The sequence below is a fragment of the Excalfactoria chinensis genome, chromosome 11 (assembly GCF_039878825.1).
Source record: "Excalfactoria chinensis isolate bCotChi1 chromosome 11, bCotChi1.hap2, whole genome shotgun sequence".
Lineage (NCBI taxonomy): Eukaryota > Metazoa > Chordata > Aves > Galliformes > Phasianidae > Excalfactoria > Excalfactoria chinensis.
In genome coordinates this window covers 5,801,082-5,827,512 of record NC_092835.1, presented here as the reverse complement: position 1 = coordinate 5,827,512, position 26,431 = coordinate 5,801,082, and the positions used below count along the sequence as shown (strand labels likewise).

At 36.1% G+C, this 26,431-nt stretch overlaps 1 protein-coding gene across 1 annotated transcript in view; it reads right to left on the bottom strand.

Moving 5' to 3' along the window:
- ADAMTS18 (ADAM metallopeptidase with thrombospondin type 1 motif 18) overlaps positions 1 to 26,431 on the bottom strand; it is a 64,591-nt gene that overhangs the window by 19,064 nt on the left and 19,096 nt on the right. Inside the window, exons 4-16 of the mRNA XM_072346554.1 lie at positions 19,444 to 19,726; positions 17,084 to 17,283; positions 16,250 to 16,333; positions 15,229 to 15,388; positions 14,672 to 14,777; positions 11,793 to 11,930; positions 10,370 to 10,523; positions 9,828 to 9,923; positions 9,254 to 9,402; positions 4,247 to 4,419; positions 2,735 to 2,865; positions 2,442 to 2,565; positions 975 to 1,219 (exon numbers count right to left, since the gene is read on the bottom strand). Coding sequence (XP_072202655.1) covers positions 975 to 1,219; positions 2,442 to 2,565; positions 2,735 to 2,865; positions 4,247 to 4,419; positions 9,254 to 9,402; positions 9,828 to 9,923; positions 10,370 to 10,523; positions 11,793 to 11,930; positions 14,672 to 14,777; positions 15,229 to 15,388; positions 16,250 to 16,333; positions 17,084 to 17,283; positions 19,444 to 19,726 — 2,043 coding nt within the window. The remainder of the gene's footprint in view (positions 1 to 974; positions 1,220 to 2,441; positions 2,566 to 2,734; positions 2,866 to 4,246; positions 4,420 to 9,253; positions 9,403 to 9,827; positions 9,924 to 10,369; positions 10,524 to 11,792; positions 11,931 to 14,671; positions 14,778 to 15,228; positions 15,389 to 16,249; positions 16,334 to 17,083; positions 17,284 to 19,443; positions 19,727 to 26,431) is intronic.

The following is a 26,431-nucleotide window of genomic DNA, read 5'->3' as shown; positions in this document are numbered from 1 at the left end:
CATGCTCCCCAAGTACTCTTCAGAGAATGGGGTGTTTGTTAGTGAGCTGGACAGGGTATTACTGGAAGATGTGGGAAGGAACTGAATCTCTCCTGTGGAGTGCTTCATCCTTCTCCCATGGAAGGATTCATCAAAAGAGACATAACAGACAACCTAAAAACGCAGGGATTTGCTAGAGCCTTCCAACAAAGCAGGACTACTAATGTGGCGAACAATCCACTTATGCGATTCAGTCAGACATTGACCCTCAGACGTTCTGATACACTTTAACAGAAAATCTAGTAAGGCAACCTAATGTAGAGATGTTTCTCACAACAGAAGTACTTGTGGCTCATTTTCTGCGACACCATGTCAAACCATCTATGGACCAAATTTACTTTCTACTAAACATAGTCTCAATGCAGGACATCTGCCATACAGAGTAAGTGGGACAAAGTCAACTGGGAGATGAACATATATGAAATTCTTTATTCTGGATGCTATCACCAATAAAACTGAATCAACAGAAACTACCCAGGAGTCTAATTTGTGGTGCTCAGACCATCTGTGTCCCAAGGTAGATGAATAAAGGACTACACATGCCTGCAGTTTCTAAGGTATTATTTGAAACTGTTAGTTTTAACCTCTATGGCATAACTGAGATTTTTTATTTATTTGTTTTTTTATTTATTTTTTGCATTGCTAAATTTTATAGCACACCAACTGTGGGACGTGCATATAATGGAGAAATTATGCTGCACACTGTGTTCTGTGCACCTTTCTTTTCATGGAATTTGTGACAGTTTTGTAAACTTCAAACCTTGATGAACTGCTGAAAGGCCTTTCAATCTAGCATGACTACACAATTAAGTCTGAATACTATCATGACTCAACGCCATTCTTTAATCTCTCTGAGAGCTACAGCACAGAGCTAAAGCTGTCGTTACTAATTCTGTAATAGTCATCAAGGGAAGAATAAACAGAAGAAAGCTTACTTCAAAGACCAGAGTCTCATTAGTTGGCCCAGCTGCATATAGACTCTCTGGATGGTTAAAGGAGCGCTGATAATCAAAAACTGTTCCAGCAAAAGGAAACTTTCCTGGCCAGTCAATTGTCCAGTCTCCTGTTAGATAATACTTCTTACTGAGATTGCGCACTGCGAGATAGCTGGTCGAGATCTGCATTTCTTGGAGGTGTATGCTGCGTGCTCCTGCTGGAATGGTGACCACAGCATAGTAGTCTGAAATAAAAGAAGTAAAGCAACATTTTTGCCATTGTTGTATAGACAGAGAAGGCTTCTCCTTCTTGAGTTGATTTGAAAGATACTGAAGAAGGCTGTTCTGACCTACCAAAGCTACTCCATTACCACAAGAAGAAACCAGTTCTGATTTTAACCCCCCTATGCAGTCTGTAATCAGAGTAACTCTGAGGTATTTCAATTCCTGGAATTTTTGTGTCACCGAAGACAAGAAGCAGCAAGTTCACCTTAGAAAAATGCAGAACAGAATAATGATGGTTTCACTGTAAATGGTTTACCATGTGTTCCCTGTATTTCCCTATAGTAGGGAAGATCCTAGTTCAGTCATAGACAATCTTTTTGAGGTCAGAGGCACTGGGATACAGAGATCCCCCACAATGCCCCATATAACACTGTATAACACCCCGTTGTGACCCATTTGCACTCTTGAGCATTTAGAAACCTATTTCATTCTACAGTCAGTTGAGACAATGCTGACAGCCTCCAGCACTCACTGCACAGAGCTCATTTTGCAAAGCACAGTTAGAGTATTCTCCTAGCATGGTATTTCTATTTAACTATATCATAAATAATTTCCTGGTACATCTCCTGTAGTATTTGCATATCTTATGATCATCACTTAATGGATTTTCAAAAAACCCATGGGGGTAAAGAGATATTTATCATCTCCATTTTATGCCTGATAAAGTGAGGCACAGTGAGAGGATTTTATAGTAGACCTGTGACAGACCACTAAAGAAAAGTCTTCATCCTAATGGCTGGCTCATCTACTGAATCAACTGGATTGCTTTCAGTCAATTTAATTTGAAAATGGGCATGGAAATACTGTCCTGTTTGGCATTGTATGCTGTGCTTCGCTTTTTATGATACACATAATGGGAACTTCCATCGTCCCTTTCCAGTCAGAACTGTTGATACACTTGCACAAATCCTAAAATCTTTCTAAAAAGGAAATTCATACATAAAAGGAAAATGTTTTAAGAAACAAGAAGAATGCCTGCAGATTAACAAACCAAGACTTATGTTCATAGCTTTCTTGTTACCAAGAAACAGGAGAAATGTGAACTCTTCTCTCCCTCTCCCTGTGATTTTCAGTTCACATCTGGACTTTTAACCACTGCCCTAATGAGCAAGGAATCATATATATTACATGGGGATACAGCAGAGCAATGAGTTGATGATCATGTGGAACAGCTTTCCTTACCATTAGCTTTGTGCTGGATCAAGTATTGGCCTTTAAAGAACTTGCATGTTGAATTATCTCCTTTACAAACTCCACAAGCATCCAGTACAGCTTTGGAACCAAGTCCGTGATCACACCCTACTTGCTGCAACCAAAAGGCAGAAGTGAAGGACTCAGACACAAGAGATTTGAAGAAACAGCTGCATTTTCTATAAAGGAATCGATCCCCCTCTTATTAAGAGAGAGGGAGAGAGAGAGAGAGAGAGAGAAACAATAAAAGACATTGGGATTGTAAGAAACTAATATTATCTTACTTCACAAATTCCATCTATGCAAACATCATATTTATTAGGGGAACACAAGGTTCCATCCTTCACTTTGCTGGACATTGCAAAGAAGAAGTCAAAGTCTTCAGCTGTGCAGTACAATTTACATCTATCTTCCTCTGAGGAGAAAAAAAACAAAAACGAAGTATTAGAAAACCTGAGGCATACCTTGAAAACAAACAAAAAAGCAACACAAAGCACCCAGCTGCTTCTTCCTGCATCCTAGATGACATTTAGCAGCTACAAGGATTAATTGTATCATGAAATATAAGGATCCCAAGACAGGTGGAATTACAGCCAAATACAGTTTAAAACAGTGTGTGGGTTTAATGGTCCACACACACAGAGAATAAAGAGTTCAACACCAGTGTAAAGGCAGACAGACTCTATTACTTTAATGATGTGGCTGTGATTTCAGCTCTACTTGTCCTCAGTTTCAAAATTCATTTTTTATTAAGTGAAATTGGGAATCATAATAATTGTACTTAATGTTTATTAAAATTTTAAAAAGATAAGATTGCACGAGTGCTCATCTGGAAGCTAGCACTGGGAATAGCTTTTCTCCTAAGCAAGTCACGTTTCCTCTAAAAAGTCCAAGCCACTGTCAATCAAATTTCTTCTTGTTCACAAACAGTATACTGTACTTATAAAGGACTGATAAATTCTATGCTGGCCAGTACAGTGATGCTACTGTAATTGTTGACATAAAGCACAATTTTAATACAAATAAAGAAATATAGGATTTTCAGGAACATGAAATTAAATTTGAAACAGTATCTTTTTATTCTTTAATTCAGTTGGATTTTCAACTGTTCTTAGCACTCTACTTTATACAGAGTCAAAGCATCTGTGGCAGTTTTGAGAAAGAGGCCATGTTTTTGAGAGTATAGTGGAGAATCTGATGCAAAGTATTTACAGAATTAAGATGCATAAATAAAAGTAGCACAAAAGACAAGAGATTGCTATTGACACCTGAACTTTAAATAAAGATCTCTTAGTAAAAGACTACTTTAGAAGATGTATGTCAGTACATTACTTGTTTTTCTGATTCTTATGGGACTGTACCAGTAGAAAAGTGAGAAGTTTGGTTTATGGTTTGATTTTGAAATCTGAGAACATTCCATAGGAAAGAAGATCCTGGTAGTATTACCGTGGGAACTCATATTACCCATGCAGAAAAACTTAAGGAATTTTTGTTGTTGCCTATTATTTTGTTTTTTATACTAAAATATATGTCATATATAATTAAATAGCTAGGGAGTCATGCTAAGGACAAAGATTTATATTCTCAACCAAAATGAACTCTGCGTGTTCGTACAGATGGTATCACATAAGAGGACGGATTCAACTATGCTAGAAAGCAAACATACCTCAAATAAGCCAACCGAATTTCTGTTTGCTTACATCAGGGTGATATTTGCCTAAGGAATATGGATGAATTACAGCTGATAGCTTGCTTCCTGCAATTGCCTTTGTCCATCAAAGCTGTGGCATAATTACCTTCCACTTTAGTATATGGTTTCCATTTGTAGTACCATCCCCGGAAAGGTTTGCTGTTGTATTCTGCACACTGCTGGGCACGGAAGTCCAAACTACTTGCTGGACATGGCTGGTTATTGCAAAGTTCATAAATACGACTGGAACCTTGGCAGAATTTGCCACCATACTGTGGCCTTAAAAAGAAAGAAAAGAAAAAAAAAAAAAAATCATTGGCAACATCTACTTTTTATGTGATTGGCACATTACACACACATTAACAGAAAATGAGAGGACACACTGTTTTGGGGAATCAGTATTTCTTATACAAACCATTAATTTTCATAATTGCTAAAACCCAACAAAGCAGTTGCCATGAATTATCTTCTTGGATCACTGCAAACTCAGCAAGGATACAAACATCTAGAGGTGAACAGTTTTTTTACTAATTAAAATTTATAGGGCTGTTTGTATTGGCTGATTTCAGTCTTTTTATATAGCTATCCTTACTCTGCTGAAACACAAAAGAACACGTGCAAAAATTGCCTGTCACAATTGGAGTTAATAAAGGATAACACAAAACTGATCAAATGAGAACAAAATAATCACATTTGGTTGTTTTGATTTTATTTTATTTTTTGGTAAATCATTTCTTTAAAAGCTTGCTTTAAAACAGTGAAAGGAAGTAGGAAACTCTGCATAGATGCCTCCTGGAGGATACGGCTGATGTTTGTGGATAACTTCAAATGTATCATATCTGCTTCAACAAACCATAATTTCCCTTAATTTGGAGAGGATGAAAACAATGCACTCTGTTACTTTGCCTGTGTTTTGTGCTATCAGAATATGTGTGTGTGTACTTGTTACTACTTGATCTATGCACACAGCTGTAAGCCAATGTGAAAATGTAAGAACTGTGCTCTTTAAAGTGATTGAAGGGTTTCATAATCTGCTGAGAAATGTACTCACTCACTTTTTTATTCCCTCTGGATCTCCTAAGAATCCACTGATGTTATTTTTGCAGTTCCACTGCTCTCAGATATATATCTGCAAGCACTGAGCCAAGTCTTCAAAACCCCAAACTCTTAAGAACTTTGTGATACTATTCTATTTCTTGTATCAAGGAAAAAAGAAAAACAACAAAAACAACAATTCTGCACCTGCACACATCTATACTATGATTTTTAAAATGAGGGAACATACATATTTGGAAAATAAACTATGATCTGTCAGTGGTTGCCATGGCCATATTACAACACACACACATTAGGGAAAAAAATGAGAATAAGATATATGAGATAGTGAAAGTACTTAGTCAAATTATTAGTTATTTAATAATTATTAGTAGTTAAGATAATTTTAAATATAAATACAATTAAACACATATTTAAATATAAAATACTATATATAGATGATAGCTAAATGTATTGTTAATATTAAAGGGATAGGTGCAGCAAGTTTGATCAGGATTGCTTGTTTAAAGCCTTAAAAAGCACAGTATAACTGTAAATTATATCAAGTATCTCATGCAACTTCTGACTGTGGAGTAATATAGACACAGCCTGGTGCAACAAGAATAAGAAAATCCACGTGCATTTTATTTTTACACCATTTCTTTACTATAAATTTTAATTCTCATACATCTAATCCACTAACCAAGCTGGGGCTCGGTTCTCATGTTTTGAGTCAGCGTGGAATGTGCACAATATCTGAATTTTCCATAATTCTGGGCTAGAAAACAGTTTCACAAAGGAAGAGGGAAACACTTTTCTACTCCATTTAAAACTGAGTTGAAGCACCAGAGAAACATGCTGTGGAAGAAACACTTTAACTGACCTTTCTTGTAGTCATCTACTAACTATGCTGATACCAGATATTACAGCAGCGAAGGTCCTAGAAAGAGTCAGACTTTCTGTCCTAGGTGGTGGCAATTCATTTCTTGAAGGGCAGGAATGATGTGAAACATCCATGAAGTCAGGGAGTGTTTGTGTTGACTCTGCAACTGGGGGGAGCTTGCAGTTAAGTCAGCCAAGTGTTGGGTTCTTACTAAAGTCTCTACAGATTTTCTTTCCCACTTCAGCACATGTATGATTTTTTGACCTCTCTACCTCAGAGAACACATTTGCTTTAGTGTACAGAAAAAAAGCAACCTTATTCCAAGTAAATGCCACCAAATAAATAATATACTAGGATTATTTATGGCTAGATCATGATTTCTAGCCACAGGCTTGTATTTGAGGATGGTATAAAATTCCACCAAACTAGGGGAACACTGAAATAGGCATTCTGTTCTCCAACCCTGTCACAGCAGTATTTTGATCTTACAGTACATTCTCCTTACTGAAACTGCTGGCCAGAGAATCCCTTGAAATCCATTTCCACTTTTCTTTCTTACATCACGATGGCAGGAAGTGTTACGTAATACACAGGAATGATGAGGGCTATACAAGCAAATTTCAGAGAAAAGGCTATTATCTACACTGATAAAATCATGCTTCTCTTGGTTGGCTTATGCCAACAGGTTTTAGCTTCAAGATGTGACTTGGGTATTCATTTAAATCTCTCACTCTTCAGGTTCTCTCTCAGCAAACTATTAAATTATTTAACATATTTGTATCTTGGAAAAGTACCTTGATTGTAAAATGTGATCTGTGAAAACCAGATCCGTGAATTTTCACTGGGACAATTTAGAGAAACATAGTGATTTTAGCAAATCTTCCTAGCCTCGTGTTCTACAGATGACCTCCATATGTGTTTGCTATTACAAATTAATACAGAACTGAGGTGATAATTCAGAAGCTGTAGCTAGAGCTGATTGGGTAGAATCACAACGTCCATCTTGTAATTATCAAACAAAAGGAAACTGAATTGGTTGGATATCTTTTTCAGGAGGTGAATTTCACATACAAACACAGATAATGAGATTTTCATAAGCAGCAGCCTGGAGCTAAATTCCTCACCTGTCTTTAAGCTCTTAAGTAAGGTGTGTCACCATTGAAATCACTGGAAACCTAGAAATTTCCCTCAGTGTTCCTAAGTCAGTTGTTCAGAAAAAATGGAGTACTAATCTTAAAAAAACATGTTAAGAGTCCAGTCAGTTCTTCAGAGATCTACAGCCCCTGTCATAATCTCTTATACAAACACATATTATTTATTGGCATTCTCAGAATTTTGCTATCCAAAATCTTCCATCAGGCATTTGAACAAAACAAACATTAGCTCCTACACAAACCTGGATTAAGAAAACTGAAATAAATATCTTACGTATGAAATAATATATATATTGAAATGTATAAACATCTGAAATATATTTCAGAAGTTCAGAAAGAAAGGAATCATTATTCTTTGTTTATCTGTAGATTTAGAAGTGAACAATGAACAGTCAGTAGGCTATAAATCTTTCCATATGGTTTAACGTTGAAAATGGGTAGGATCATTTTTCTAATGATTCTACTTACATATGAAAGTTCTGTGATGTGAAATACAGTTACCTGAATATTCATTCACTGTTATACAGTGTTGTGTAGGTGGTTTTTATGCAGTCCCTTCATTTAGTCACTCTAACTCTGAGAGATTTGCAGTTTATTCTCTTTGCTCTGGATAAGCTGGAGTAACTGGTCTAATAAAACTAAATTTTGTAGAGATACAGTCCAGTTCTGACATCCAGTCTTACATCAGGTTTTACAGAAGTTAGAATAGATGGAAGATTCCGAATGCAGGTTTTAAATTCAAAATGCTACAACAAGACACATTTCAAAAAGAAGAGCTTTGGTGTTAACATCATTTGAAATCATTACTAGTTATTACAGTGAGCCAAACTGAAACATTCCAACTAATGTACTTTTCTCTGCCTCACAGGGAGAGCGACATCCATACATGCAAATTTAGCTGGAAAAACAAGGACTAAGGTAAGAAAAATATTTTGATATATATGACAAAATCAAGACTCTTCATTCTCGTGCTAGACACTTTTAAAAATGGAACTATCCAACTAGTTTTATGCATGAAAAACCACAGAGAAACAGAAAATGTTGAGAATGCTCTGTTATGGATGTGCATATGGAGTCAGTCCATATGGATGGACTGACTGAGGACTATTAAAGACTATTAAGGACTATTTTAACTAACTTACATTTTTGCATTTTCCTTTAACATAACATATGAAGCTTAGATATTACTGCTGTAGCACTCCATAATATGTATGAGGGTTCCTTACAGCCTCATATAAACCGTGCCATGTTTTCTTTCTTTTTTTAATTTATTTTATTACTGTAGCTTAAATGCTGTTTCTATTGTGTGCAATGACAAATTTGTATGAATATGCCTGTTAAAGTTTTGTATGGAATAGTGAAATCCTTTTTTTCTAGTAAGTTGCAGTAATCTGCGTACTTGGAAAAGATTTTGATCTGATAACATTTTATTTCTACCATGAAACAGTAGTGTACGGAATAGTAGTATTTATAGCAATAAGACATTCAGTAGAGGAACAAACCAGAAATGTTTTATGAGTTACCATACAATTCTATGGCTCAGCAACTTTATGACCTGTGAAACATAAAAGAATACAAAGAACATGGCAGACATACAAATTCATCTGTCTACAACCATTTTGATATCAACTTTAAACGACTTCAGTTTATTATACAAGATAGATGATCCCATCAGGAGTCATTTAATAGCTTATAAGAATTATTTCACTTACTCTTAAATTATTAGGTGTGAATGTGTCTGTGTGGCATTTCTCTACTGCAGCAGGTGTTTGATAAACTGCAGTGTCACACAATAAATTCAGAAAGTTGGGCTGTATAGATGTTCTGCTGTTCTAGAAGTCTTCAGTCAGCCACTACTTTCTACTAGCAGAACATAACGCCTGTCCTTCAGCTACTGACTAGTCATACATGGAAAAATAGGCCTGAGAAGCATTTCACACATATTATTTCTCTCAAGCAATTGACTATATTCTTTTTGCTTTCTTTTGTTTTAATAACATAAATAGTATAAAAACAATACCTTTTCATATCTATGTCTTACTTTGGATTGTTGCAGTGTCTTTCTTGATATGTGACCCCACTTCCACAAGTCCGACTACACTGTGACCACTCAGACCAGGCAGACCAGTGGCCGTTTACAGGCTTGGGTCCATGATCACCATATTTGACACACTGTCCTCTTCGACACCACTGCCAAAAGAATGCCCAAAAAGAATATCCCATCAGAGTTAGTGGTACCTAATAGGTGCAAAACAGGAGGAAAAAAGAAAAAAAGAAAAAACAAAACAAAAAAAAGGGACATTTAAAAGCTCGGGTGCGTTAGCCTAGTAAATGAAATGTTTCCAATTGAGATCTGTGAGATAATTCTAAGATTGACAAGAACTCTTGAGTAGGACAATGGTATAAATAGGCAATGCCCTAAAACTTGTCCAAGCTCTGAGTTTAAGATCTTTGAAGTACAAGTCTTCAAAGCTGTTCTTTTGGAGAATATATTTTTAGGTAATGTTACCTAAAAAATCCACATTAATTGATGGTCCTGGGCTGTCAGAACCCCAACATCTCCCACGTTATTTAAAAATTCTGCTAAAATGTTTCCCCTTTTGTCATTCACTTACCATATTTATACCACAAGCTGTTCCTTCTGCTGCTGGCATGAATTTTGTTTCACATCTGTGACCCACTTTATGGCACCAGAGAGATTTGCAAATATCCTGGAAAGAAGAAGAAAAAATACTAATCATTCATCACAATGTTGGGACAAAGTTCCTTTTCCTTTTTCTTATATAACTATAAATCCTTACCAGACCTCCAAGTTAATGCATAGTAGTAAAACAAGAAACTTCCTTCTTTTGCCACCTCCCACATCCTATGAAAGTTTTCATCAAAGCTGTATTGCCTGTTCATTTCCTTAAGCATAGGAAATAAGCATAAGTAGGCAAGGACTTGGGTCTTGTATATTCAACTGTACTCCTTACGACTCTTGGAAAGGAGAAATTTCCCTTTGAAACTCCTCTGGAATAGTGATATCCCTTAAAGGAGGCAAAAAGCCCTCAAAGCAAGTTGCCAAACAAGGTATGGTAGATAAACAGCCCTGGCCCCTGGAAACCTCGGTGTTATTTTTATGTATTTATAGTGTTACAAGAATCTCAATAGGTACCTTTACAAAGCTGAGGTTGCACACTTTTGCTCTCATTCCAAATTGCCATTTGCACTGTGTGTCAGCATCATACATCTGCCCTGGCAGTTTGTCAGGGTATTTATACTGTCCGGTTTGCTTAGGTTCATCAATCAGGCAGGCAGCTTGAGCTGTACTATAATGAGAATGTATAATAATAATGACTATGATCTTTATATCAAAACAATTTGTTACAGAACAGTAAAAACACATAGTATGGTATACAGTACTTTTAACAAGCTTTATAGTCAGGTACTGAAATAAGAGTATCTGGCTGCAAGAGCTAAAAGATCTTGACACATCTTGTTGGCAGCCTGACCTGCAAACTTTCATGGAGGCAGGAATTTCCAAGCTCTGGGACTGCTGTGACAAGAAAAAATTATGTCACTTTTTTACAGTTCTCTTTATTTGTATGCAACCAAGCACATGTTAATCTGTTCTGCTTCTTTCCTGAACTGGGTTTCCAAAATCAGAAAACAATGGAGACAACATAGACACTGGCTCATTTCAGCATTCGCTTAGTGTGGATTGACAAACAGAAGCCTGCTGCAGCTTGTGTGCTTTAGGTTGGCTGTATTCAGCAAATGCCAAAGGTACACTATGGTCTACTTTTTTTCCTTTATACATGCTTGAGAAACCATATATTTGGAAGGACTATGCTGGACTATACTGCACACTGGAGTACATGACTTTTGAATTTTTGAATATGCTGTATCAATGAGGAAGGAAAAATCACCAGAGCTCTTTTATCTTTCCTGTTTGCTGCTTTAAGATACTAAATTGGAATTCAAGGATTGGATCCACAGAACATGGGTGCTTGATTCTTACTTTAAGGAATTAACATCTAAAATGCCCTTATTGGATCTAGGTCTCAGTACCTGTTACATACTTCTGCATAATGATGTATAGCCTACCTATAAGACAAACTCAATAAAAGGCAAGTTTTACAGGAAAAGAGCACAGTTCTGATGACATCAAATATAAACTAAAATACAGCTTGCTTAAAAGCATCACTGAATAATGCTAATGCTCTGGAGAAATAAATAGCATCTTTCTCTCTTTTTCTTTTTACTCCAAGAGCGGTGCATGAAAGACTTAAACATAAAACAAACGTAGCTGCTGACAGGAATGCCTGGAAAGGAATGATATGCCAGTCATTAATGTAGGATATTCACAGAGGGTGAAATTCATTCTTTTGAAATGAGGCACGACAAAGGCACTTAAATACCATACTATCTATACGCCTCAATAGTCCACATGTGAGAGCTCAAATAATACACTGGTTTGAGTACATTTTAAAAGAGGTACATTTCACACTTAAGTAATTTTTATGTCTGTTCAAAAGTTCAAGCCCGGTTAGTACGATACATTCCCTGGCTCTGGCCCAGATATACATCTGACCTACCTGAGAAATTTGTTGAGATACTGCCTGCTGCATACAGACCAAGAAAACACTCCATTGTTTCCTGTGAGTGTGGGAGACATAATATTTCCCTCAGCTTTTCTACAAGGATTTCCTTCTCCATCATGAATCATACCAAAGCTGAAAAAGAGCCATACATATGAGTGAAAATGTTGATTAATCAGAAGCCAGATACAATTTGAGGCAGGAGAAACACATTACAGGCAACACTTCTATGACTGAAATCCATAAAGACTTGAAAACAGGCACAAATCACCACAATAATGACAGTTATTATGAAACAAGCTCCATTTAGTAGCAGTCAGATTTTACTGCCTTCAGTCTAATTAGAAAAATATAGTAATTTTTCAAGAAAGACCCATATTGGTGATGAATAGGAGCTCTGTAGTGTGATCCCATGACAAGGCAGTAGCATCTAATTACCAGTTGCAGACTGTATCAGAAGATTTGCATTTAACTATTTCTTATTTTTTCATGAAATCCTGATTGCTTGTTTTTTCATAAATTGCAAGTGAAAGTTAATAACATCTCTTTATGGTGCATCTAAAAAGTGTAAAATGAAAGCATTTCCCTGTGCTTTATAAAAATAACTGTTGCACTTGGCCACCTTGTTGGATATTCCATAACAAGTCAACTTATGGTATTTGAAGCTGCCTCTTGCTACCAATGATATTGCTCTTTGAAGGAACACTTAGGGGCAATAGAGTGGAAAAATCCACTTTATCACCTTCTTTAATAAGCATCTTTGCATTCTTAGTCAGATGAGGCAAATCAATGCCAAAATCAGGCTTATACTCTAGACATTCTGTGCTCACATCTCCAAAATACTAAGTACTTTATAGGAAAGAAAAAAAGGTCAGTCAACCAAAAAAAAACCTAACAAACTGCATTTGATGAGTTGTGCAGATAACTGTGGTATAGAAATTACTGCAGAGCAACTATTATTACTAGTTAAGGACAGCATGTAGGGCCAATTGAGTAAAACATACATAGTAAACAAAGAAGCTTTTAGTAGCATTAATAATAAGTAAGCAATAATAAAAGCCACACTGAAAATGATAAATGATGTGGAGGTTATGATCGTAATAAATGTAATTTTCAGGTTTTGTTTCACTACTTTATATTTACTCATTGTACAGGACAGCTGTGAATTTCAGTATGTATTGAATAGAAATTTCATAGCCTGTTACTTCAACATTGTAGTACATTGGCAACTTTATAAATGCAATGTGTGCATGTGCAGGGAATATCCAATTTACTGGGCTCAATCCTCTATTATAAATCATTGCAGGATCATCAGTTACTGAATGTGTTGCCATCAACTGTGGCTCCAAGCATGCTAAAATATATGGCCCATTCTACAAACGGATAAAAAAAAAGTCCCAACTGAGCTAATACTTTATAATCGTTTATAAGATACAAGCTTTGTTCACATGCATTGCTGCCAAAGAATCCAGTTTTAATATCCACTGACATAATGGGCTCTGAACTCCCAAAGAAAATATTAAACTTTCAGGTAAAGACACAAAGTACTTAAATGAAACCATAAAAAGTGTGTAACAAAGAGGTGTGTAACTTTCAAAGACACACAGAGAGAGAAATGAGAAAACTCCAAGAAATGTCCTGTATGCATCATCTTGTCAGAAGTACTTTTTACCATAGTATGAACCTTCATTATTTGCCACAGAACATCAGTTGCTCTCCAACACAAACACACAGCATAAGAGCACTCCTTAACCTGTTATATAAACATTGATCAGTAGACAGAGATCTTGAATGTTCAGAATTGCACTGAAGTACCTCACACCTTTAGATGATGAAAGTGAGTACTCTTCCCAAAGCTGCATTCTACATACTGTGTGATTGCTAGGATTTCTGGCAATAGTTTTGAGGACGTTTTTCTGCCACACATCTCTGTATCACAGAGACCAAGTTCTGTCACTTTACACATCACACTAGGTAGTCTCAGGAACATGAATATGAACACAGGATAATAAAGCTGGGTTGTATCTGGGGCAGATGTTTAGAATGTAAGATGCATATCATTAGACAAAGAATATAAAAGTTTATCAAAGGCCATGTAATGTAAGAATCAAAAGCAGTGGTGGAAAAGAGAAGAAAAATCAACACTGAAGATACTCCAAATGTAATCTCTCAAAGTCAGTAAGAAGAAAACAAATAAGAAGGAATTAGTTTACTGAAGGGGGTAATTCTTGAAAAATGAGCTATGGGCATGATTCTCTTCTTAATACTGATTGAAGGGCATTAAAAATCTACTGAGGTCAGTGAAATTGCATTAGTGTGGCAGGAGGTTCAAGCCCTATGCGTTTTACATATTTGGTCTGAATGCATTGGCTCTGTTCCCATGGACTTCACTAGTAGCTGGATTATTCTTTAATTCCTTGTTTCCCTTCAGATGTACAGAAACTTGTGAAAGGGTCACTCATGTAGACATTAGGTCATAGTATATACTGTAGAGCATATTTGTACAATGAAAACTAAATAGTCCTGATTCAGTCATGCAGAATCAGAAGGATTCATGCCTTGAGCAAACAGCAGAATACAGTAGCACTGCTTTTGAAAGATACTATGCACAGAAAAGCGACGGTATGTCCACACTTTCTCTAAGCCTTGATTTCAGCTTTGTTCCACATAGAGTAGTGATGCTACCATACTGCTAGTGGATAGCCAGAATTCACAGGATCACAAAATCCTCGGGGTTGGAAGGGACCTCTAGAGATCACCTAGTCCAAATCTCCTGTTAAAGCAAATTCCCTAGAGTACGTTACACAGGAAAGCATCCATTCGCATACAAATTTTGCTATAGAAGGAGCAGGTGAGACTCATGAAAAATAACTTACTTGTGTCCAGATTCATGAGCAATTGTAAAAGCCAGTCCAAGGCCCGTATCTTCATTAATGGTACAACTACGGTATTTGCTGCACATACCACTGATAGGTGCAAATCCTGAAGGAAGGAAACAGTAGAAAAGGTTGTTCCTCTGCAGAATGCTAAATACATGTATCAGCTGCACTGATCTTAATCTATTGTGGTGCATAAAGATGCAAAATGGGTTTCTTCTTCATTAGATTTATTATGGAAAAATTAAAGCAGACTTTTATTTCACGATAAATGAGATCCTGGATAAGAAGTTAATGCAAATCAAACCTAACTGTCCCAAATGTGCTTTATTGGTAAAGATTATTCTTTGCCCCTACATGTCTTTACTGTTCCCAAATAAGGGAGGAATCTCATTCAAAAAGGACGAGTAGTCACAATATAAAATATAAAATATATAAAATAGAAGAAGGCCAAAACAAATCAGATCAGAATGGCTGATAAACATTTTCAAATATTCCTTCCAGAGGTGATAATTCAGATAGTTTGCTGGTGATATCCAGAAGTTCTCATATCATACCTAAAGTATCGCAGGGCTCATTTTTCCAAGAGCAGATATCAAAACCTGTAAGCAGGATGGCATGGTCATGGCGCTTTCCATTCTTCCCAACCAGAGCAGACTGCCATTGACAAAAGCTATTCAGTGACTGGTCTGCATGGTGGTTAATCAGTAATCCACCCTGTAGGTATTTCAGAAACACAGAAATAAGCTGCTTCCATCAGTACTTGAGAAAGATGACTGAAGGAAAAAGAGATAGTTAGAAAAAAGGGACTTTCTTTTTGTATTTTTTCCTATATGAACTCATTATATGCATTCATATATATACTCATATATATGCATTCCTATGTTTACTGTTTGTGAGGACCAGCTGATGACTGAATATATTAGAATTATAGAATAAAACTGAAGCATTCCCCAGACACATAGATATTTTCAGACTCAACAGTTGGAATTACAGCATACAAATACACTTGATTCCCAATGAAGCTGAATACTGACACATTTTCAACCTTGTGATTAATATCTGTGATACTTCTCTGGAGGACAAATATTTTCCAGGTAGATGAATCCTTCACAGATTTCCTTTCATCAGAAAGGTTTTTTCTTTTTCTTTCAGGACCATTGCCAAAACAGTTGGTTCCATTCCCACTTCTGCTATATGCTGTCTACATTGTGGGAATTTTGACTCCTTCTGCCTTCTGATCATGACACTGGAGGGTTCTCTCTCTAGTTCCAAACCTTTCTATGCATTTAAATAATTCTTAATTAGATTTCTCTTTACAGCTCTGTCTAAGAAAATGCAGGAAATTGTTAAGATTTATCTTAAGTTTCTAAAGAAACTTTAAATGAAAATGAAGATTTAGTAAGGAAAAACAGAGGAATGTAGAAAACATGCTTTTTGAGGTTTCTGTTATTTCAGTTTTCTTCTTACATTTTATGTCATAACAAGCCTCTCACGTACATCACATGGGAATATCCAGTGCTCCCTGTGAAGAATATGGAACAAAACACACACCACAAAAATTCTGACACAACTTACAGGCTCTTGTTCCAAAAGGAGGAGGCTCACAACGATAATGTTTATGTCACTTCCAATTGTTCCATCTTTAAACAGACTAGAAACCTGCAATGATTATTGAAGAAGAAACATTAACTACATATATAAAAAATCTTTTTAAAGTAGACTAGACACATGTATTGAGTTATCACATTCAGCTTCAATTTTCAGTACATTAATGAAATTATATACCTTGTTCGATTAACCCAAACCCAGAATTATGCCCCAAACCACTCCACTTATTCAAAAAACTTGAAAACCTTCTATTGATTCCAATGGGCTTTGCTCTGTCCTTGCTTTGTTATATCAAGTGTAATCAATTTCAAGTTCTGCAGTACAAAACTATAGAACAAAGCCACAAAGGAAAACATATTGCTAGATAAATTATATTATTTTTTCTCAAAACAAATTGGTACTTTTTTTTTTTTTTTTTTTTTTTTAAGTTTCAAGGAATGACATCAAACTAAATAGGGCAGGACTTACCATACTAAATAGAAGCTTCTATTTCAGCATGTCTGACTCCTTCGTATGCAATATGCATTTTAGAATTTAACATTTTAAAATATTCTCCAAATATTTATGTTCTTTACACTACAGTAATGTTGTTGTAATGTTTCTGGAACTGTGATAATCTAAAAACCTATTTCTAAAAAGCTTTTTGACCTAAGTAATACACAAGAAGCGACCTGAAGAAGAGCTTGTGTAAGGTGTGCGTGCTCTTTTTGGTATCACCATTTGTCTAATGAAAGATACAAGTCTGATATGACAGTATTCCATGGGAATAACATAATATTCTTCAAGTACATCAGATCTTACCATATTCATAACTGTTAAAATATATGTTGTTACATTTTCCTTGCCATGTTTCTCCACCATTTTTTTATCTGCCACAACAAGAGTTTCAACATTTAGGCTTCCATTTTTCTGTATTTTTGCAGACGATCTCCTGAACCTAGCAGAAGTCCCATATTCATCTGAACGAATATATGTCTCTTCTGTGGGTGGCTTAGGTGCATCTAAAAGGAAATAAAACTCAGTTTGGGGAAGAGTTCAGATCATTTGTGAGCAGTTTTTATCAGATAAGGAAATAACAAAGATTTAGAGCCTTGGATTATTTTTACAGTATGTAATATATATGGGTAGGAAGCTCTTATATATTTATTAAGATCTGATTTCTTCTTCAGGGTAGGATGATTACAAGAAGAGAAATAAATAAGAAAACCACATGTATATATAGTGTAAAGTAAGTAAATAGTTAAATAATTGATAGAATAAATTGGTAGCATCTGTGGCAAGAAGAAAAAAAACAAACCAAACTAAACAAAAAAAAAAAAAAAATAAAAACTTTAACAGAATACCTACATTTGTCCTGTCCTGAGGTATTTGGGATGTGCTACTTACACAGCAGGGTTCATAACAAAGCTCCACAACAGATGTCCACTACCAGCACAGAAAGGAAACACACACCACAAAAGTAAGATTCTTGTATTCCTATTTACATGTCCTGCAGAGTAATCTACAAGCAGTAGAGTTTTGCTCCTGGAGAAGCTTCACTGCTGCTAATAGAACCTAAGCAGAAATATATTTCAAGAATGATCTACTGACTAAAGGCACTTCTGATGTAAAGCCACACAGATTGTGAGGAGGAGTTTGAAAGATGATTAACTTTTCTAGCCCTTACAAACTTCCAACTCAGGAAATTTTTAAATACAGTGAGTTGGTCAAGCTAGAAGTGGCAGGGTGCTCTTCCCTCCTGCTGTTCAGCAAGCTTTATTCATTCCTAGGTTAGGATAAATTAAACTTGAATACAGGCAGTGTTAATAGAAGAGAACTCACTTCTGTTCTGCTGTATACTCAGTGCTTGCACATTTGTTTATTGAAGCTAAAATTTTTTATTCCAGGTGGCCAAATTAGATATTCTCATTTAATACAGGAACCAGCACTGTGTAAAAGCTGAGCAGGACATGAATAATTCTGAATTTGGACAGACAGTTGTAGAAGATGGAATGAATAAGGTATAAGACCAGTGAACAATGCAAATAAAATAAAACACCACTAAGCACATGAGCTATTGTAGCAGCATTTCATTTGCTCTGAAGCAGTCAGCAGGAAAACCAGACAGGAGGGAAAGATCTCCTGCATGCAGTGAGGCAGCTTTGACCTACCTCAGATTGCACAAGTTTACAGTTTGAATCACAGACCTGTGCATCTGGCATCTAAAGCCTGGCTTTTGATACAGGGAACAGGGCTTCTAAAGAAGCAGTCAATTTCTAAAAAGCAGTTTTCAGTCTTCAAATAGGCCTTAGTCTCTGATATCCATCATTTCTACTAACTCCTTTCTCATTCCTTCCCTTCTATTTTTTTTTTCTCTGTATTCCCTTTATGGCTTTTGGAAAAGGAACTTGCTCGAGTAGGAAGTTGGAAGAATATAACTGGATTGACAATGTCTTCAATACTGTGAGCAATCCTAAATCCAAAAGACCCTTATTAAGAAACTCAAGTCAGAAGCAGATCGGCTTTCAGAAAGAATCAACCAAACACTCTAAGTACACATATAGAGTCCAAGGGGACTCTAAAATGCTTAGAAATCTGGGGGCCTAATGAAGGACTCGGAATAGACTTTGGCAGGATAATATGTTTTAAAATGCCTTTTAGGAAGTGGCTCCAAAATTTTATTTAAACCATTTACTTAGGAAGTTCTTTCTGAAGATCTCAGTTGCTGAAAAATTCATTATCACGTGGTGAGTTCTGAAAGACTTATTCTCCATCCTTCATAAATGAATGATTCAGAAGGCTTCTCCATCTTTAAGCCTAACTAATTCTATTTCCCCAAGCTAACGGGGAACAGTTCAGGGACTATCTGTGCAAAAGCAGCAACCTAAAACAGAACAGCTTACTGAAAACTATGTAAATGTAAAAAAAAAAAAAAAAAAAAAATGATCAGGCAAGGGATCTTTCAATCTAGATAAACTAAACAGTGATTCTGATTGCTTCATAAAGAAATTATGAAATCAGTTTAAAGGAATAATCACATTTCCCACATCCATTTTCCTTTATAGCCACACTAGTTTAAATTATTACATCTCCATCACAAAGCTGACTACAAACTGCAGGTAACACCATACAGTCTCTAAGAGCCACTGCCTCAAACAAGGAGAGAAAGTTTCCTTACATACATTTCTTGCGACGTCCACAAAAATGTTGCTTTTGAAACCTTCCATGGTGGTAACCATTCTCTTGCGCGTGATACTTGTGGTAAATGTGAGTTCTATGATGACCAAGAGAAAAGGATTTGGGATTGGACTCTACTGTGTACCGGTGCACCTTTTCTTCTGCTGTTCGTTTATATAAGACATGGGGATGATGTCCAGCAGGTGATGTGTAGTTGTGCTCCTGCGCTAGCTGCTGAGGTAATGGAGATATAAGGAATTCGATCTTCCGTGTCCTTATCAAACCTGACTAAAAAAAGCAGCACAAATTAGAGGAAGATTGTCAAGGTTCACAGCTGGAATATGCTAGCTCTCAAGGTGATCTTCCAAAGCCTCTCTACAGACTGAATTCCTCTAAATTGGATTTACTCCAGATTTAATCTAGATAGACTTCTCAATTACAATATACATTGTTTCACTTTGAAGATGCCCAAGTTTCATGTTAGGTAACACAGAGAACAAGAATGTTGTACCCTGCAGTATTAGCATAGCAGTTTCACACAGTGATAAATTAACTTTTTAGGCAATATTATTGGGTTTTTCTAAGTAGAAATCTAAGCATGTTATGGCACAGCAGTGCAAAAATAAAGCATATAAAAATTATACCTTCATTCAGTGATCAACTCCCAACAATTTAATCAACATAAAGCAGTTTACAATATTTGCCCTCATTAAAAACAAAAACAAAAACAAAACACCTGATCAGTGAAATCAAGTAAAATCAAGTAGTTTATCACGTTTTTTTGTGTGTGTGTGTGTTTTTTTTTGTTTTTTGTTTTTTGTTGCTGTTTTTTTGTTGTTGGTTTTGTTTTTTTTTTGTTTGTTTGTTTGTTTGTTTGTTTCTTTTTGGGGTTTTTTTTGGAGCCTAAAAGACAGAAGTATGGGAAATCTATGTTGTATTTTTCACATAGTGTCTACACATAAAAATCCACATGTGATGAAGTGTTTCCAGGATCAGGGCCAGAGAAATGTGGGTGGCACTGAGGAAGTATTTCCATGCAGCTCATTAATCAGTTATGATTTTATTTCATTTCTTGGTTTTGTAAAATGTGTAGTAATAAACACTCCTTTTTACCAAGTCAAAACCCAAGAAGTTTCATCAGGTAGTTCTATTACATTATATACGTAATACTAGATACAGATTTTTGTTTTGCACCAATGAAGCTCTACCACATGCCAACACTCTCCTGCCAAAAACTGACATCCCATGAGAACTACATATCACTAATGCTTCAGAAAAAATATGTGCAGACAAGCAAATGTCAATTACAAACCATCTTGCCCAACATCTCAAGTCCCAGCTCACAATTCCATCTCCTTTCTCAAAAGGAATTCTCTGAAGTGTGCACATTAGACAGGTATTGTCTAATTTCACTTCTGAAATTGATGCTTGTCTTTAGCCAAATTTCCTGCATCCAGAATGCTAAGGATATCCAAAAGAGAACAAATTTTAATGCCTAATACAAGCCCTGTATTTTTAAAGGATTTTTGAAATTTTCTGCACTTTCAGAACTGTATCCCATGGGGAAAAATCAACAAAAAGCAAGTGAAAATGAGAAGTTACATGTAAAATTTTCACGTCTTTAACTGTCTACTATGTCAGTGCTAAAACTGAGGTTAAGTGTATTCCAGATAAAAAGATATTTCAGAGACATAGAAGTTCTCCATAGACTATGGTCAGGTACTGTGCTTTCTGCAAGGAAATTAACTTCTGTTTTACCAACTCAATTGCATCTTCATCATGCTCCCCGGTATGGAGTCCTAATGATAGTACTCTCAAGATCATATTGTGTTCTTCATTTTGACAACATAATTGATGCCATACTATTAACTGGGATGGTCTGTTTGCCTCTTGAAAATTCATATGAAAATAAAAATAGATCATATTATGATTCACAATTTACCCCCTCTCCTTTCTTCAACACCAATTCATAATAATAATATTCATAAATAAATTGCCTGTGTTGATAAAAGAGAGGCAACACAGACAAGAATTTAGTTTGTCTGCTCAATGCAGTAAGTCAGCATATTTCAAATGTCAATTCTCATTTGGTAATGGTAAAGTACTTTTCTGTAGGAAAAAAGACTAATATTTTAATCCTCGTGATGCCATTATACAATTTAAAAGTGGTTCTGAGATGCAGTCTTTATCTTCTGAATGTTTGGGTAACTGTGCAGTACTATTTTTTTTTCTTCCTGCAGAAAAACAGAAATGTAGTAAATCTGTTTTTTATTTCCCCATTTTAAAGGTTTCCACATCTGAAATTGTTCCTGTAGGATTCATTTTGTAAATGAATCAAACCATATGGAACAAAGGGTTTTCTTCATTTTCCTACAAGAAACCATCCTTGATGTACACCAACTTGTACCAAATGTAGCCCAAATGTAATTTCTGTACTTAACAACATAAAGGCAGATTAAGAACTGTGAGATGGAAAAAAAGAAAAAAGAAAAAAGAAAAAAGAAAAAAAAAAAAAAAAGCCATCTGAATTCTGTCCCCTGTACTTGTTACATATTGCTGTACCACTTCATAGGCTGTAATCAACAGAGTGCCTTACAAACATAAGTAGTTCAGTAGATGAATAAATATTGTCAAAACTGTCGTGGAAATTTTAAGTATTAGGTTTTTATATTGCCAGCATAGCTTTAAGTATCTATGTGCTCCTCCTTGAATAAGAAGTCAGTGATAACTTTCCATTAACTCTGATGGGTTTGAGACCGAGCAAGAAGAGGAAGAGATAGGTCCAGCCCCCTTTTTTTTCTTCAGATTCTCTGGACTTAGGACACTGTGAGAGGAAGCAGTATGGCAACATCTAACATTTTTAACAAGTCTAGACAACACAGCATGAAATTGACTGGGGACTCTCTCTCTCCCACTGTGGCTATCCTTAGCAATAGCAGTGATTGTGAGAATATGGTGGGAAGAAAAACCCAAGAGACTGCTCAGTTGGAATCTGCTGTTCTCTTGTTCTTCCTTCATAATACACATTTGCTGTCCTTCTATAAGGCATATTCCACACCACTGGAAGTAAGCTGAAAGACATACAATTATCTGTGTAGGTAGCAAATAATTCAGAATCAATACACTGGAAGAACTTGCTGTTTGCAGAAAAGCTGAGAAAAGATGGGAAAGCAACATTCTTCTCACTCATTATGTGTTATGAAATGTTTGCTCAGCTTTAGGCTAAAGAAACTTTCAGACAAGAGTGCATCTTCATTAGATTTCTAAATAACAGAGGATTAACATCAAGTTAAGCACTTGTTCCATTTTCTTGATGCAGTTCAAAAGGAAGACAAATATCAAAGAGAAGTTTAGAGAAAGGAAACGATAACATTTCAGCTTCACATTATTTTAATATTGTTTTAGAATAAAAACTGAAGAATAAGGGGAATTATTTGAACCACTAAAATTTCAGCTTAGCTATTAGAAATAAGATAAATCTTCCACAGATCTCAAACTCACACAGAGTAGTTTTGATGGAAAAATGCAGAACAATGTATGTTAGAGTCTGTTCTCTTTCTGCCTTTTAGTAGAACTGCAAGTGGTTGCTTCCATTTGTTCTCTGTGTTCTTAGTCTTGGTGAACAGTGTCAAAGCTTACCAGACAGTAAATCTAATTCATTTGGAGGTTTCAGCGTCTCTAAGAACCAAAACCTTCATAAGAAATGCAATACTGACAGTGAGTGATACACTTTGCTGAGGAGCATTTTCAGAACTTTCTACATTCTGAGATATTAAGGAAATCCCTGCTCCCAACCAGAGGAGTCTCATGGCTATCAGTTCTCTATTTGCATATAAGACCCTTTTATTAGATGCTAATAACATGAAATGCAACAGCTTGGCTACACGCATAATGAAGTTACAAGAGTTTCATAATTAAGATGAAAAATCCAAGTAATGAGGTAAGAAGCATAAAGAAATGAAATGGAAAATTAAAATGTGAATAAATGAACTGCAATGTCTCTGCTTATCAAATCTACTCAATACTGACTGATGCAAAATTGAATTATGGTTCATATGACCAGGAATATCTCAACTAAACCAAGTGCTAAAAAAAAATGTGCACAAACTATCTAAGCAATATTACTCATTTCCAGAATGCTCTATTCAGTGTTATGAGTGTATAATAAAATTAAGCATTAAAAAACACTCCATCATAATGGGTGACCACTAAGACCACGGCCAAAGAAGTTAATGAATCCTATTCTGCTAGGTGGGTGTGCACGTAATCAAGATGAAAAATCTTTCAAAAAGGAAGAGTTAAATGCAGTTACACCCATTAAAATTGCTCCAGACATTCATGCAAAATTTTAAGAGATTTGACACAAGGCCAGTTGAAATTGGAATAAACCTTTAAACAGACATCAGTGGACATTGATCCAAGACTTCTGTTGTGTTATTTTCCAACTGTCCAGCTCTTAGAAAACACAAATCATCCATTCAAACATCTTAACGAGAGTTACAGCACGTATCAGAGGCACAAAGTACAGCTTTTACTTCCACTTAAATAAAAGTGTAAAAGAAGAACTTTCTTGAAATACACAGAACAAGAACAGATGACCTAAGAATGGTTTCTGGTTATTTAAAATTATTGGAGGTCCACAATCACAAGTTGCCTTTTACCTAGTATTCACATTATAGTATTTTTGGAACCATCTAATGTCACAGTATCCTGGAGTCTTTTCTCATCCTTTTTGTAGTGAAAACTCATGAAATCATCTTACCTGCAGTTTATTTTAATCAAAGCTAAAAATTCTTGTTTTCTCTCCTGAAGTGCTGCTAAGTTTCTGGTCATTTAGAATCACAAATGAAACATCTGAGACCTATCTCTGCCACCAACTGCTTCCCTTGCTGGAAGGACAGACTGCTCTCATTCACATGTACAACCTGCAGCAATTCTTTGCAAGACCATTTCACATTGTGTAATAATGAGCATCTCAGAAACAGAAAGAGGATATGATGGAAATCCACAGATCATTAAGCTATTCACATAACTTAGAACTACCAGCCAACAGTCATATATTGCCGCAGGGCCCAGACTTGCCTCCAAAACTGGGCAAACGTCTGTTTTCAAAAACCAACATACTGTACTGTGTGCCAGAAAAAGGGAGAGGTCCCCCAGAACACTTGTACTTCTGCTCAGACTTCACCAGGATGGTGGAGAGATGAGTCGTTTCCCTCAGTTTTTATAGGTGGATAATGGTGGTCTTTCATGAAGTACAGAGATGACCTGCATGTTTGAGATCCAGTTCTACACACGGTCCAAGGCAGCTGGTGGTAAGCCAACCCTGACTAGAAGCAAAATAGCTGCTGAGAAACTGGCTTTATGAACTCAAGCACAGCACAGTGTTTATGCATCTACATGGTATTTTGGAACAGAGATGGTACTTGGCCAGCAGTTTGGAGTACAGCAACAGTCCTTTCAGATCCACTTCAAATGCACACACAGACTTGACAGTCCCCTATGTATATAGCAGCAGCCTGATACAAAATTCTCTTAAGACAGGGGAAAGTTGCCTGTTGTTTATCATGGGTTTTGGGTCAAGCCTTGAAAAGGGGGTAGAGATACAATTTTCTCACACATATCACAGAATTTTTGTTTCTATAAAGCAAAATTATTCAACCAACAAGTGCAGAAGTTTGTTTGTTCAAAGCAATCACACATCATGTAATAAGTACAAATAATTATTTATTTAGAGAATGTGTAATGGAAGTAGACTTACCTCTTGGGATGGATTAAATTGGTAGCCTGAAAAACACGCAAGACTACAACCTTACTACAGTGATAAGCCAAATAATTTCCAAGAATTATAGCCAGCAGTATTGTACATAGTGACCTGGAATTAGAGATACTTGATATCACTAACTGAGTTTTTGAGAGATGGGTTATTGAGTACCTCTCAGGTTAGGGTCAAAATGTCAGTGCTCTGGAAACTATAACAAAAATGAGCAAATTAAGATGTAAAATCAGGTAGAAAAAATACAAGCTACATGTCAGGCAAAGCAGAATGAAGGAGTTGAATCGTAGCAAGTGTAGCAGAGGTGAAAGATATCTTTACCCTCGGGAAGCAGCACGAGCAAACAGCCAAACCAAAGGCAGTATATCATGGTAATTAGAGAAGTTGGTTCACTCTCTGCTATGACCTACAGCCTTCTGGGTTGTAGCTGCAGTGGGGACAGCAGCAGCTAACAGAGCTAAGGCATATTTTGACTTCGTATATTGCTTCTGCTCCTCTCAGAGCATGTGCCCATGTTGTTGAAGCACTGGGTGAATTAAAGAAGGTTCTGAGGTGCATCAATAGGGACATAATCCATGATTTTCCAGCAAAGAGTGAAAGGTCTAAGTACATTTACTACAGGCTGTTAAATGACTGACGTTTAGAGTGCTAAACATCCAGGAGCTCCTGTTAAACAGAACGCTGCCTCTAGACTGCAAGCATTTTCAGGGTGCATTTATACCAGTTTGGGAAAGAAAATGTTCTGGGAAACTAGTGAGAATGGACTCTCATGAGGTTTCCAATAATATACAGGCATTATTGAAGTCACAGATCCCATGAGTAAAACTTGGAGCATTTTCATTTTTGATCCTATCCCAAACCAGGCAGCACAAAGTCATGCGAACAAACTAAACAAAAGAGAATTTAAATTAACTAAACTTTTCCCTAGCTTTTATGTTTGCCAAACAAATTCATCCATTCTTCACAAAAGTATCAAGTCTGTACAAGGGCAGTTTCTAATGACTATCCCAGTCAGGCAAATACAAATGTAATATTTTATTGGTCTCAGTCCTTGGCTAATGAGAATAACCTCAGCAGACCTCTCCTGATTTTCACCAGATTGTGATATCTGGCTCTGTACCACAGCAAATGTTTAGGTTAAGTTAATGGACTTTAAACATACTAAAATATTTTTATCATCAAAGAAGCATTAGAATCACTGGTTGCCCACTTCAACT